Source organism: Alnus glutinosa, chromosome 8 (assembly GCF_958979055.1).
Source record: "Alnus glutinosa chromosome 8, dhAlnGlut1.1, whole genome shotgun sequence".
Lineage (NCBI taxonomy): Eukaryota > Viridiplantae > Streptophyta > Magnoliopsida > Fagales > Betulaceae > Alnus > Alnus glutinosa.
The window spans coordinates 27,580,008-27,593,383 of NC_084893.1; the positions used below are offsets into that span (position 1 = coordinate 27,580,008).

Below are 13,376 nucleotides of genomic sequence, written 5' to 3' on the forward strand. Positions count from 1 at the left end.
TATTAGATTTCTGATTTGATCTTTTATTTGACTTCTGATCTAATTGGACTTTGAATCCTATCCCGATTCTACCGGGAATAGAACTACTGATCAAACTATACTTAGAATAAGAGTCATATCCCGATTCTACTGAGGTATGACTGCTAATCAGATTATGACTCTTACTTCAATTTAACTTTGAGTAGTCATAATCTAAGTCTACTAGGATAACTGATACTTGATTTATTGAGAATAGCTATTAAGGGTCCGTTCGGGTTTGCGATTTCAAAAAGTGTGATTTTAAAATAGCGATTTTAAAATGTGCGATTTAAAAAAGTGATTTTTAAAAACGCAGTTAAGGGTCCGTTTGGGTTTGAGATTTAAAATAACGATTTTAAAATGTGCGATTTGAAAAAAGTGATTTTTAAAAACGCAGTTAAGCGTTTTGCAAAATCGCAGTTTAGCCTTTAAAATCGCGAATTTACTTTTAAATTTCTGCGTTTTCAAAAAAGCATCATCTTATCTGCGATTTGAAAAAGCAGATTTTCTGCGTTTTCAAATCGCAATTTTTAAAAACGCAGTTCCCAAACGATCTATGTTCTGCGATTTGGTTTAAAATCGCACTTATTGTCTACGAAATCGCAATCCCAAACGCACCCTAAGTGTTTGACAAAATCGCAGTTTGACCTTTAATATCACAGGTTAGCCTTTTCAAATACCGTGTTTTCAAAAAAATACTACATTGCCTGCGATTTGAATAAACACTTTTTTGTGTTTTTAAATCGCAATTTTTTAAAAATGCAGTTTTCAAACTGTTCATTTTCTGCGATTTGGTTTAAAATCACACTTTTTCTCTGCGAAATTGCAATTCCAAACACTCCCTAAGTGTCTATCTCTCAGGATTGGACTTCCCGGGAGTTCTATTGTCTTCTCCTTGGGCCGGACTGAGTGAAATTTATTCCCAACAAGTTGAGCTTCCATGAGCACATAGTATAGTATAGTTGAGAGTTTGAAGTTCAGTTACACTATTATCCTTTGGGAAATGATTTTTGGGGACGAAAAATTGTCCCCCAACAGGCTTTTTTGATAAAAAAAATAAAATATAATCAAAATGAGCTTGCAAAGAGACGGTTCCGTCCCCTGTATATCACCTCTCTTATCCTTTTAGGGTTGCCTTACCGTTTATGATTTGGATCTCCTAAAATTAGGCCGTTTAAATTTTCGTTTAGGTTGTTCAAAACCCAAGATGGGAAGATTGAGAGGGTCTACCTATCTTGAACAAACTAGGATGTAGAGCCTATTTGCTAAGGGCAAGTCGGCCCTGCAAATCTTTTCTTAAGGTGTTTGATTGATCTTCAATCCATAGTTTAACGTGGTCTAATAATTGTTCAGTGTGTGTGAAGGGATTAGAGATTGTGTCGTCGAAGTGAAGGCCGACACTTTTGTGTAAAAAAAAATTGAAAGAAAGATAAAAACCCTATTTTCTCCATTAGAAAACCCAAATTGCCCAAATAAATAATAATAAAAAAAAAATCAGATTTTCAAGAAATAAAGATTGACGTTTATGTATAAGTGTGTGATGAAAATAATAAAAATAAAATTTGTCCTCCTTTATTCAACTGTCAGTGATTATTCCCGAGTCGACTCATAAACCTTGGTTCAAAGCACTTCTTATCTTAAACCCTTTCACTCTCACTCTGTCTTAGCTTCGACATCTACTCTCCTACTCCTCACAATGACTTCACTTTCTTTTCTAACCGGTATTTCCCTCTACCCAAACAACTTCATACAATTCCAGTCCCAACACAGACAGCAGAGGCTCACTTTTCCCAGAAAAATAAAGATCATATGCTCAGCCACGGAGCAACCAAAGCAACCACCACAACAACACCCCAAGAAGAAGAAGAGCGTGACAGAGAGCGGGAAAGGGGTCGACCCAGTTGGCTTTCTTACCAAACTCGGCATTTCCAATAAAGCTTTCGCTCTGTTCCTACGTGAAAGGTATAAACAAGATATCAGAGAAAAAAAGGTTAAAAATAAGTAGAGAATGTGGTGGTGCGTTTGGTTGACAAAAGAAAGTTTTAGAAAGAGAAAAAGAAGTTGGAAGTTTGATGTAATAGGTTTTTTGCTTTTTCTTTAGTAAATTGTTAGTGTCGTACATGTTGTTTTAATCAAATTATGCAGGCACAAAGCGTTGAAGGACCTCCAAGATGAAATTTTAAAACGTCACGTCAATCTCAGGGACATGTCTTCTGGGTTAGTCCTATTAAATCCGATTTTAACTCCTTGTTTAGAAATATTTTCTGTTTATTTTTTAGATTGTGTTATCTAGTTTTGGTTTGGTGGGTAGGACATGTCTAATTTTTTTTGAAATTCTAAGCTCATTCTTGGAAAGGATGAAGTATTTCGAATGATCGAACAATTATGCTGAATATGTTTGTGAGAATGTCTATGATGTAATTTTGATTTGTGTGCAATTGTTTTTGGTATGTTTTGGTCATACGGGATTCAATGTAGCTGACATTTTGGTTGAGTTGAGGTTTTGTTGAGGTAGGGCTGATTATTCTTGGTTTTCTTGTCTAGATTTGAGATATTGGGCATGCATCGCCATGTGGAGCATCGGGTTGATTATATGGACTGGGCTCCAGGTTCGACGTTATGCTCAAATGTTTCTTCTTCTCGTTAATTTGATTCTCTAATTTGATTAATTATGTAGGCAAATTTTTAGCTTCAAGGTTTCTCTAATTCTGATCTAAAAGGAAACCACCTACTATTACAAAAATTTTAGTTATATTTTGTTTTTCTGCTTTTTACCAGGTTTTTAAATTAGTTGGCCAATAACTTTCTAATTAGTTAAATAATCAGATGATCAAGATTTTTTAAACTTAATCCTAAGCCATATTTAGGATGACTCAATTGCTACTAGACACAGATTCTCTGGGCCAAGAACTGGATGCAATGACCATTATCATCATTTTGTAATCTGCCCTTGGAACCAACTTCCATTTTGTCCAATTCCTGCTTCTCCTATGTTGTGAATTTTAATTTTTTTTATTTATCAAACAAAAATTAAGCATGTTGAATACAGGTGCTCGCTATTGTGCACTGGTTGGTGATTTCAATGGTTGGTCACCTTCAGAAAATTGTGCAAGAGAGGGTCATTTCGGCCATGATGATTATGGATACTGGTTCGTTATTCTTGAAGATAAGTTGAGGGAGGGAGAAAAGCCGGACGAACTCTATTTTCAACAGTATAACTATGTTGATGACTATGATAAAGGTGACAGTGGTGTTACCATTGAAGAGATCTTCAAGAAAGCAAATGATGATTATTGGGAACCTGGAGAGGACCGATTTGTTAAAGACCGTTTTGGGGTTCCAGCAAAGTTGTATGAGCAAATATTTGGTCCTAATGGACCACAATCTTTAGAGGAACTAGAAGAAACAATGGGACAAATGCCAGATCCAGAAACAAGATATAAGGCATGGAAAGAACAGCATAAAAATGACCCACCTAGTAACTTACCTCCTTTTGATGTGATTGATAAGGGAAAAGAGTACGACATTTTTAATGTGATAAGTAGTCCTGAATGGTTAAAGAAAATTCGTTCTAAGAAGCCTCCCTTGGCATACTGGATAGAGATACGTAAAGGAAGGAAGGCATGGATGGAAAAGTACGCTCCGGGTATTCCTCATGGAAGCAAATACAGGGTCTATTTTAACACTCCTAGTGGACCATTGGAACGAGTGCCTGCTTGGGCTACTTATGTGCAACCAGGTAATTTGAACCTGCCATAAGTCTTTTGTTCATTGTATCTTTGTTGGGCAACAGATCCTCTTGTGCCATTTCTTGTCTCTTTTACGTGTAGAAAAATACAGTTTATAATAAATAAAGAAGATATTTTCGTGATGCAAATGACCAACAACCATATTGACTCTCTCTCATAATGTATATAATGTACATGTGTGCACGCATGTACTTACATACACATATATCTGTATCAATGTATTTATATATGGATATATGCTGATGTACATATTGACATATTGTGCCTAAGGTTTTGATATGAAGTCATGTTAGTAGTATGATTCCTTTGGGTTGTCCACCTTGCATATGCAGACTAGCCAATATGATTATGCATCTTGTTCCTATAAGCTACAACTATTTATTGAACAAGTCTAATGCTGAAGGGAGCCTCATGTTTTGAGCATTCAACTTCTGAACTTAGGAACCCCCCACTGTCTGGACCCTGGTGATAAAAATCTCTGGGCAGGATATCAGTGTGGTGAGGTGATTTTTGGGTATGGATTGACTCATCTTTGGCATACCAAGTTGTTGCCATTGGTTTTATCTTGTGGGTTGTTATACTCGGGGCCCTGATTCTGTTTTTACTAGCCTCATAAATATATTGTGCAATCAATTGTGAGGTATGTTCATTTTTCTTAAATCAGCACATGCCTTAAATGTAGAATCTGCAGCAGCGAGGCACGATTTTTATTTACTGCAAGTGCTAAGCACAGGATATACATGGAGTACTCTGTCTGCTTGTAACTCTAGTGGCTACCCCTTATTTTGTTAGGAGCATCTTTATAGCAGTCATTTTTTTTTTCCTTTGATTATGTACATCTTTTACAAGTTTTTTGGGCATGTTGCATGAGAAGTACTTAATCTAAATGCTGATTGTATTCAGATGCAGATGGAGAGCAGGCTTTTGCAATCCACTGGGAACCACCCCCTGAATCCACATACAAGTGGAAATACACACATCCAAAAAAACCAAAGTCCTTGCGCATATATGAATCCCATGTTGGAATTAGTGGGTCAGAGCCAAAAATTTCTTCTTTTAATGACTTTACAGAGAAGGTAACTCCCTGGTTGTTGCTTATTATTACACTATCCCTTCAATATGGTGATGTGTTATTCAATTTTTTCTGTTTTGCACCATATTATTTTCAATACAGGTCCTTCCTCATGTTAAAGAAGCTGGATATAATGCAATCCAGTTGATTGGAGTTGTTGAGCACAAAGATTATTTTACTGTTGGTTATCGAGTGAGCTAAACTTTTCTTTTCCCTTTTCCTTATCCTTTCAAACAATATAACATTTTACTAATATATAACTTTAGAGTTCCCTAAATTGCAGACATCAGTATTCACTTTATTTATTTATTTATTTTTGTTTTTAATCTGCCTAAGCTTCTGATTTCTAAATTATATAGGCTTTGTATTACCAGAGCCTGATCCATGCTTTTAAGATATATGCAACTTGATCTAGATATGAATTTGATCAAACATCTCTTGGCAATGCAGGTTACTAATTTCTATGCTGTTAGCAGTCGATATGGCACTCCTAATGACTTCAAGCGCTTGGTTGATGAAGCACATGGTTGCATTCTTTTTCTGATGCCTTTCATTTTATTGACTCATTTTAAGTATTTTGTTGATGCCTTTTCAAATGGCTGAATGAGTTCTCGTCAGCTTAATAGCATATGTGAGAGCTACATCTTCTTGCAATAAAATTATATTTGTAAGATACTCGTATAGATTTGAACAATGAATGGGCATATACTATAAGGAAACAAAAATATTCACATACGCAAGTAGCACCAGGTAGTATGAGAATGAAATAAGCCCCGTTGAATAAAATTTACTGTTTAACTACCAAACATCTCACCTTGCAATATTTAGACATGAGCACATATTTCTATTTTTAGCATAAAAATTTGTTTTTCTTACCAAAATTTTCAGTTCTTTGTTGTTCACCGTCAAATATATCTTACATTTTACAGGACTAGGACTGCTGGTGTTCTTAGACATCGTCCATTCTTACTCAGCTGCAGATGAGATGGTTGGACTGTCCCTATTTGATGGATCAAATGACTGCTATTTTCATACTGGTATATGTTCAAACTCCTAGTGCCTCTTCTTTAATTGACAGTAGGTCTCTCCTCCTAGTTAGCTCTTTTTGCTTGCCTTGCTGCTGCTTAATGAGCTTGTCTGTGATCTGGCTCATGGGGAGAAAAACAAGGCAAAATGCATCTATGCATCCTATAATTTAACGCTTTTCTGTTAACACTCTTAGGTTTCCAGTTTTCTAATCATGCCTCATATGGTATCCAATTGTTCTAATCAACTACTTCCATCCACTTTTCAGAGAGAGAGAGAGAGAGAGAGAGATTGGTTTGTAACTGGCTAGTGGGGAAAAGTAGTGGACCATGGTCCTGTTTAATGTAAGAACCCCTTTTCTTAATTTGGAGGATTATATATAACAGAACCATTATAAGGTCAATCAACCTCAGGTAAAGGATATAAACAAAGACTTTTGAAATCTTGCATGCATTGAGATATTTTTCACCATGACAAGTAATTCTTTTCCTTAGAAGCTTCCATATGTTTGCTTTGAAGTTTTAGAGTAAGTTACTTTTTCCCATATATTATTTTGGGAACTGTATGTGCTGATGAACCACATATCTGGATTTCATATGTAGTTATGAGCCAGTTTCATCTTTTTGTATCCTTTCTAAATGGGCGTCCTTTATAAATGTTTTTGTTGTACAATTGAAAGAGTCAAAATCAGTGCAATGAGCATACAGACTGATCAATTAACCTTTGTTCTTTTATTCAAATATCATTTATTTCTGCATTCAATGTTTCCTACTTGAATAGGTAAAAGAGGGCATCACAAATACTGGGGTACCAGAATGTTCAAGTATGGCGACCCTGATGTGCTGCATTTTCTTCTCTCAAATCTGAACTGGTAACTGCAAAGCAGAAGCAGTCATCCTTTTTTAATTTTCTATTTTAGAAATAGTGGACTAACTCTTGCACTGTTATTTTTCAGTCTATTGGTCTTTTCTAATATATCTGCTATTTGTTTATTGTTGGGGAACTATAACAATTCTTTTTTGGCATGCCCCTTTGGGTGTATAATGTTGGTATTGCTTATGCAATGATGTTTGAACAGGTGGGTCGTCGAGTATCAGATTGATGGTTTCCAGTTCCATTCACTCTCATCAATGATGTATACGCACAATGGTTTTGCTTCTTTTACTGGTGACTTGGAGGAGTAAGTCATCAGTTGGAACCTTTTCATTTTCCACTCGTTACCCCATCTACTTTATTCATTTTTATGACACTGACGTCAGGCTGTCTTGAGCTTAACAAGTGCGCTTTACATTCCAAAAATATGGCTTCAATCCCTTTGGAAATTAAAAAAAAAATAAAGGGTTAAATAGGGTATTGGTACCTGTGGTTTAAAGTTTTTATTTTTGCCCCAAGTGGTTCAATTCATATTACATATGGTACCTTGGTGTTGGGAAAAGACTGAATGATACCTCCTTTAGTTTTTCCGTCCAAAAACTAACGGTATGCCACATTAGTGCCACTTAACACCATTAAGAACGTGACACTTTTCCCATATGCCACGTAAATCGCTACATCAGCACCATGTCACTGCCACACACACACATATATATATATATATAAAATGAAAAATCGTTAGGGGTGGCTGAACCACCCCCTTGGCCAAAATGGGGGTGGTTCGGCCACCCCCAAAGGCCAAACTTTTTTTTTTTTTTTTTTTTTTTCTCTCTCTCTTTGGTCCTTGGAAGTGGCTGGCACAAGAGAAATGGGGTTTGGCCAAGGGGGTAGTTCGGCCACCCCTAATGATTTTTCAATTATTATTTTTTATTTTTTTTTTAAAAATATGTGGTAGTGACATGGCGCTAATGTGGCGATTTAGGTGGCAAATAAGATAGGTGTTGCATTCTTAATGATGTTAAGTGGCGCTGATGTGGTATTCCGTTAGTTTTTGGTCGGAGATACCAATTTGGTCTTTTCCCAAAACCCAAATACCATTTGTGATACGAATTGAACCATAGGGGGCAAAAAATAAAAACTTTAAACCACAGGTACCAAAAAGGTGTTTAACCCAAAAATAAAAGAACAACTTGCTTTCATGTGCAGCCTTTCATTAGCCTAACTTTGGCTTGCAAGCTATATTTAACTAAGACCATAAATTTTATGCTTTTTACACTCTTCTTGGTTCTCCTGATATATGGAACTTCTGAATTGCATTAATTAACACCAAGAAATGGTTAAATTGTTGATAGATGTAACTGCATTGGGAACTAAAATATCGAACTGATGATTTTAAAATGTTGACTAAATTTGACCTTATATGATTTTACTCTAGTACCCTGTATTCAGCCTCACAATTATTCATGAATCCAGCTGGTTTCATTTTTTTGTCCCAAACTTTCATGGTTAAGGTTAGTTGACATTTTATTTGATTTTAAACTGTGTTCTATTGCAGGTACTGTAATCAATATGTTGACAAGGATGCATTGTTGTACCTCATTTTGGCAAATGAGATACTGCATGCTCTTCATCCAAATATAGTAACAATTGCTGAAGATGCAAGTATTTTATGTTGTTCGCTTCTATTTCCTCTAAAAACTCAACAAATTTAATTGCATCTTTTTCTCTTTCACCATCAAAAGTATATGACAATTTCTTTGTTTTCTTCGAAAGTAATAGTATAGATTGAATTTTAAATGAAATACACAGCATCTATTAACTGCACATGTGCACAAAACACATTAGGAAGTTATCTCAACATGATTACAATTTTTTTATTTTTTTTTATTTTTTATTTTTATAATTCTAATTTAGCAGCAGATAATATATTGGTTCTTCTATTACTAACTATGAAATATGATGTGATTTCTTTACTATAGTGAATTAGATTATATAACTTTTTGGCACCATTTGGTTTAAAGTGTTTTCATATCTGGCTTGAGCTACGGAAACTTTTTTCTTTTAAGAACTTTTTCTTGATGACAAGAAACTTCTTTTTTTTTTTTGTCCGTTTTAATGAAGTGCTCCAGAGTACAAGAAAATGTCTTGCTTCATTTATATCTTTTGCCCATGATTTGATTTGCAGTTAGTTTCTAAAAAGTATCGTCCCTTTTTATCATGCTAGGTAATTTTGTTAAAACCTTATACTTTCGTATATCGGCCTTTTCCTTCATATGGCATAATATTTAGGTTTTTTTATTGCGCTCTTTGGTATTTTATGAAATTTTATTTTCTTGTTCAGGCAACCTTTTATCCTGGTTTGTGCGAGCCAACTTCTCAGGGTGGATTGGGATTTGATTATTATGTTAATCTTTCCGTGTCTGAGATGTGGTCATCTTTTATTGAGAATGTTCCTGACCATGAATGGAGCATGAGTAAGGTTGTATTGTTTGATTAATATAGATAATCTCACTGTCGAACAGGACTATGCTTTTTTGTTGTTAATTCTTTAAATGTCTGTTTTCCATTCCATGATTCCAGTATTTATTGAATTAGATTTATACTGCAGATAGTCAGCGCATTAATGGGCAACAAACAATATGCAGATAAGATGCTTATGTATGCTGAAAATCATAATCAAGTAATCAACTGCTCAAATATTTTCTTCCACATCTTTAACTCTTTCTATATAAGAACATAATTTATGTTGAAGATTTTAGCTTACTTATGTGTTATATTATTACTATAACTTGTCATTACAATCTTGTATGTCAGTCAATATCTGGAGGGCGGTCGTTTGCAGAAATATTGTTTGGTGAAATCAGGGAGCATTCTCCCGGCTCAAAGGAATCATTGCTTAGAGGGTGTTCCTTACACAAAGTATGATATTTACCCATGTTGTAATCCTTTTCCTTTTTTCTTTTCTTTTCTTTTCTTTTCTTTCTTTCTTTTTTCTTCTTCTTCTTTCTTTCATATATATATATATATATATATATATATATATATATATATATTTTGTTTTTTAAGTGAAAAAAACACTTATAGGTGACGGAAATTCCTTTCTTCTTTTTTCGCATAAGTTGCTTTCTCTATTTGTGCTTAGGCCACTGATTTGGACAGCAGAAGAACATGTTTCGATGTAGGGTATATATAACAATGAAATGCATTATTCAAAAAAGGTTTTCTGTTTATTGAAAAGACAAGGTGCCCAAAACTAGCTTCCTTTTCTCTATTATATATTTTTCCTTCCCCGCCCCTTCTCTCTCTCACTTGTAACATTTGTATTGAAATACAATTGATATTATCTACGTATAATGTATGTTAATAATGTAAAAAGGGAGCATTTTTAGGTGGACTGTGAAGCATATATTTTAATATTAGGTAGAAAATTTCATGATTTTTATTGGTTTATCTATTCACTTCTTTTAGTAATTATTTATTTTTCGTTGATCCTGAGGCAGATGATCAGATTGATTACCTTTACGATTGGTGGCCATGCTTACCTGAACTTCATGGGCAATGAATTTGGGCATCCGAAGGTAAGGTTACTTTCCCTGTACTATTCATATAGACTTTATTTCATGTGACTGATGATCTTCTCATGTTCCAGCGGGTTGAGTTCCCAATGCAAAGCAACAATTTCTCATTTGAACTTGCTAACCGTCGGTGGGATCTTTTGGCAAGTGGAGTTCATCGTGATTTATTTTCTTTCGATAAGGTGCCAATCTAATGATTTGTATTGCAAATTTTTAATCTTGGTATCATGGCATGCTTACATCATAACATTCAGGGTTCAATTTCTGTGAGAAGTGACTTGGATATTAATATATTATAGTGGCTCTTGTCAAAAAATTGCTGAACTGCTCAGTATTTATATTAGAGTTTGTATAATTATGTTTTCCCCATCACATGGATGTAGTTTATACTGTCTGGGAAATGTTGAATTTTATTCTTGGTTCTATGGTGAAAAACATATTAGTTTAAGTTTCCATTTGGGCTTATTTTATGACATTTTAAAGGTGTTTTGGCTATTAAGCAGGAAATACTTTCATAGTATGGTAACAGATCATGTCACTTTTTCCTCTTTTCTAGGACTTGATGAAGTTGGATGAAAACGAGAGAGTACTTGCAAGAGGTCTATCGAACGTTCACCATGTTAATGACACCACCATGGTATGGCAACTTGCTTTTCGATTCAATTACTTGATACATATTCAGCTCAGTTAACCAGCTTTTACGTTTCACCAATTTATTTGAGGAAAGGTTTGTAATGTCTATGTACTTTTATGTATCTTTAAGGCCAAAGTTGTGACTTCTTTCAGGAAATAAGCTCTTGGGGTTGCTACTTGTTTTAGTTTCTCGGCTCAGCATTTCTTATAGAAAGAAGTTCTGATAGTACTGTCAAACCTTGTGTCGTTTAGCTTTATAATGATGCTGCCTCTATTTAAAATCAATGTCCCTTATCTAGCATCATGTCTCCTGGAGTCCAACAGCGATTTTTCAACCCTTCTTTTTTGTACAAAAAGCACAAACGCATACATTATGTAGTTGGTGCTGCATGGTGTACCCTTATTTTGTTGAAAACTGGTACCTTTCAGAATTCAGTACTTTCTTTGCAATTTGCAGGTAATCTCTTACATGCGAGGTCCTCTTCTCTTCATATTCAATTTTCATCCAACAGATTCTTATGAAAGATACAGCGTAGGTGTAGAGGAAGCTGGAGAGTATCAAGTAAGTGTTAATGCATTTGTAATTCTTTTATTGTTCAGATATGGAACTTCAATTCCTGATTGTTTAAAACACTTTATCATTGTGATCTGGGTACGGCCATTAATACAAAGATACAGGGTGTCGAAGGCACCTTTCGTAAAATATATAAACCGAGACACGGCTCTATAGAGTTTGCGTTTTGCATTATCAACGAAGTTAGTTATCTTTGTTAAATGACCTTGTAACTAACAAAAAATTGAATGGTTTTAATTTTTGTGGCAACCCTTGCATTCAGACATACTGCAGATCAATAAAGTTATTCTAATGAAACAGGCTATATTAAACACTGATGAAACGAAGTATAGAGGTCTAGGGCAGATGAAGGACAACCAATATCTTCAAAGAACCATTAGCAGAAGGTAGTTATTTAGTTTCTTGAATCTTTTCCTACATTCCCAACATTTTTTTTGGTGCATCTACTTAGGGTCGTACTTTCTTCTATCTTGTTCTGACATTTCTGTCTATGCAGAGTTGATGGCCTCCGAAACTGCTTAGTAGTGCCCCTGCCTAGTAGGACTGCCCAGGTTGGTACATTTTCTTTGCTACAAACAGGAAGGAGGTTGAACACATCCTATAGGACGCTTTTCTGTAGGACCACAAATTCGTATCAAATGATTGTAAACATCATATACACTACTTACTCTTAGATATCTGATGTAAAATAAGCAAATGAGTATGAAAAGGTATACAAAATTTTAATTGCTGTGCATTGCTTCCTTGCCACTTTCAGACGCTTCTGCTTTGAGTCATTTCTGCTTCGTTTCTACTTATCAAGTCCTGCTTACTACCAGCTTCGGAATGTGGGACTAGAAAGACAAAAAGCTATTTTCAACAAGCGCTTGTTTCAACTAAATATTCCATACACAAAATAGTTCTAAAACAAAGTATCATTTATCGCCTGACTTTGTCTGATGTGGAGCTAAATTCTTTTGTCTTTGCAGGTTTACAAATTAAATCGGATCTTAAGAATATGACCAATTTTCAGTGTCAAAAAGGAATTTGTGCAGCAGATTTCCAAGGATAAGCTAATAGCAACTTCTAATTCAGAAGGGAAGGACCAGACCTGCAAATTCTCCATCTGTCTGTGGTTCTTTTTGGAGGTATAGAATATTGGAAGCTTTGCTACAGTAATATCGGATATTGATCTTATATCAGCCCAAGTTTACACAACGAATGCAACAATAAGTTGGGTAGTTCTGAATTCAAGATGAGATAGAGTATGAGAAGTAGACATTGGATAGGAAGTTTGGAATATAAGATATGCATTGAAGAGATAGAGAAGGCATGTAAAGGGCTTATTATTGTTTTGGTTAGAAAACAAAAGATTGTTTGTGACCACTTATGTCATTTCTACTTCAACTATGAATATCCTCAAAGCCTTTTCAGTTTGTAATGTAAATCTTTTTTGTTTTTGTTTTTACAATTCCAATGATTCAACTATACAACAATGAACACATTAGAACGTATAATTTTTGTATGATTTTTTTTTTTAAAAAAAAAAAAATTGGAATTCAATCTCCTGAGTCAGATTATAATGGTATAAATTATATGAGTGCTGTTAAGAGTATTAAATTTTTTATTTTTTTTACAAGTTTCTTTATAAATTGACGTTGATGAAATAATTAAGCAAAAAAATTGATTTTTTTTTTTCAATTTAATTAGTTAATGATTGACTTGTTAGCTCATGCTTTTAATAATTCACGAGTTATAATATTCCAAACATGTTTGAAACTATGTAAATATTATTATTAATAAAAAAGAAAAAGAAAGAAAGAAATAAAGAAAAAACAACGTGGGACTTGGTGGTCTTCTATGTTGGATACTATTCT

The 13,376-nt window shown here is 34.5% G+C and overlaps 1 protein-coding gene across 2 annotated transcripts; it reads left to right on the plus strand.

Moving 5' to 3' along the window:
* The first annotated feature begins 1,566 nt into the window (after nucleotides 1–1,566).
* On the plus strand, nucleotides 1,567–12,963 carry LOC133874613 (1,4-alpha-glucan-branching enzyme 3, chloroplastic/amyloplastic). Of its 2 annotated transcripts, none has more exons than XM_062312477.1 (21): nucleotides 1,567–1,980; nucleotides 2,164–2,235; nucleotides 2,563–2,627; nucleotides 3,068–3,757; nucleotides 4,677–4,843; nucleotides 4,942–5,031; nucleotides 5,290–5,365; nucleotides 5,769–5,876; nucleotides 6,646–6,736; nucleotides 6,944–7,045; nucleotides 8,294–8,396; nucleotides 9,080–9,217; nucleotides 9,347–9,418; nucleotides 9,553–9,657; nucleotides 10,239–10,316; nucleotides 10,388–10,495; nucleotides 10,870–10,950; nucleotides 11,404–11,508; nucleotides 11,821–11,906; nucleotides 12,017–12,071; nucleotides 12,489–12,963. In XM_062312477.1, exons 1-21 carry the CDS (start codon nucleotides 1,715–1,717, stop codon nucleotides 12,519–12,521), a joined length of 2,691 nt encoding a protein of 896 aa, XP_062168461.1. In that variant the 5' UTR covers nucleotides 1,567–1,714; the 3' UTR covers nucleotides 12,522–12,963. The 2 variants fall into 2 exon arrangements, with proteins under 2 accessions (XP_062168461.1, XP_062168460.1); XM_062312476.1 differs by having other exon boundaries at nucleotides 1,570–1,980; nucleotides 4,671–4,843.
* The last annotated feature ends 413 nt before the right edge of the window (nucleotides 12,964–13,376 follow it).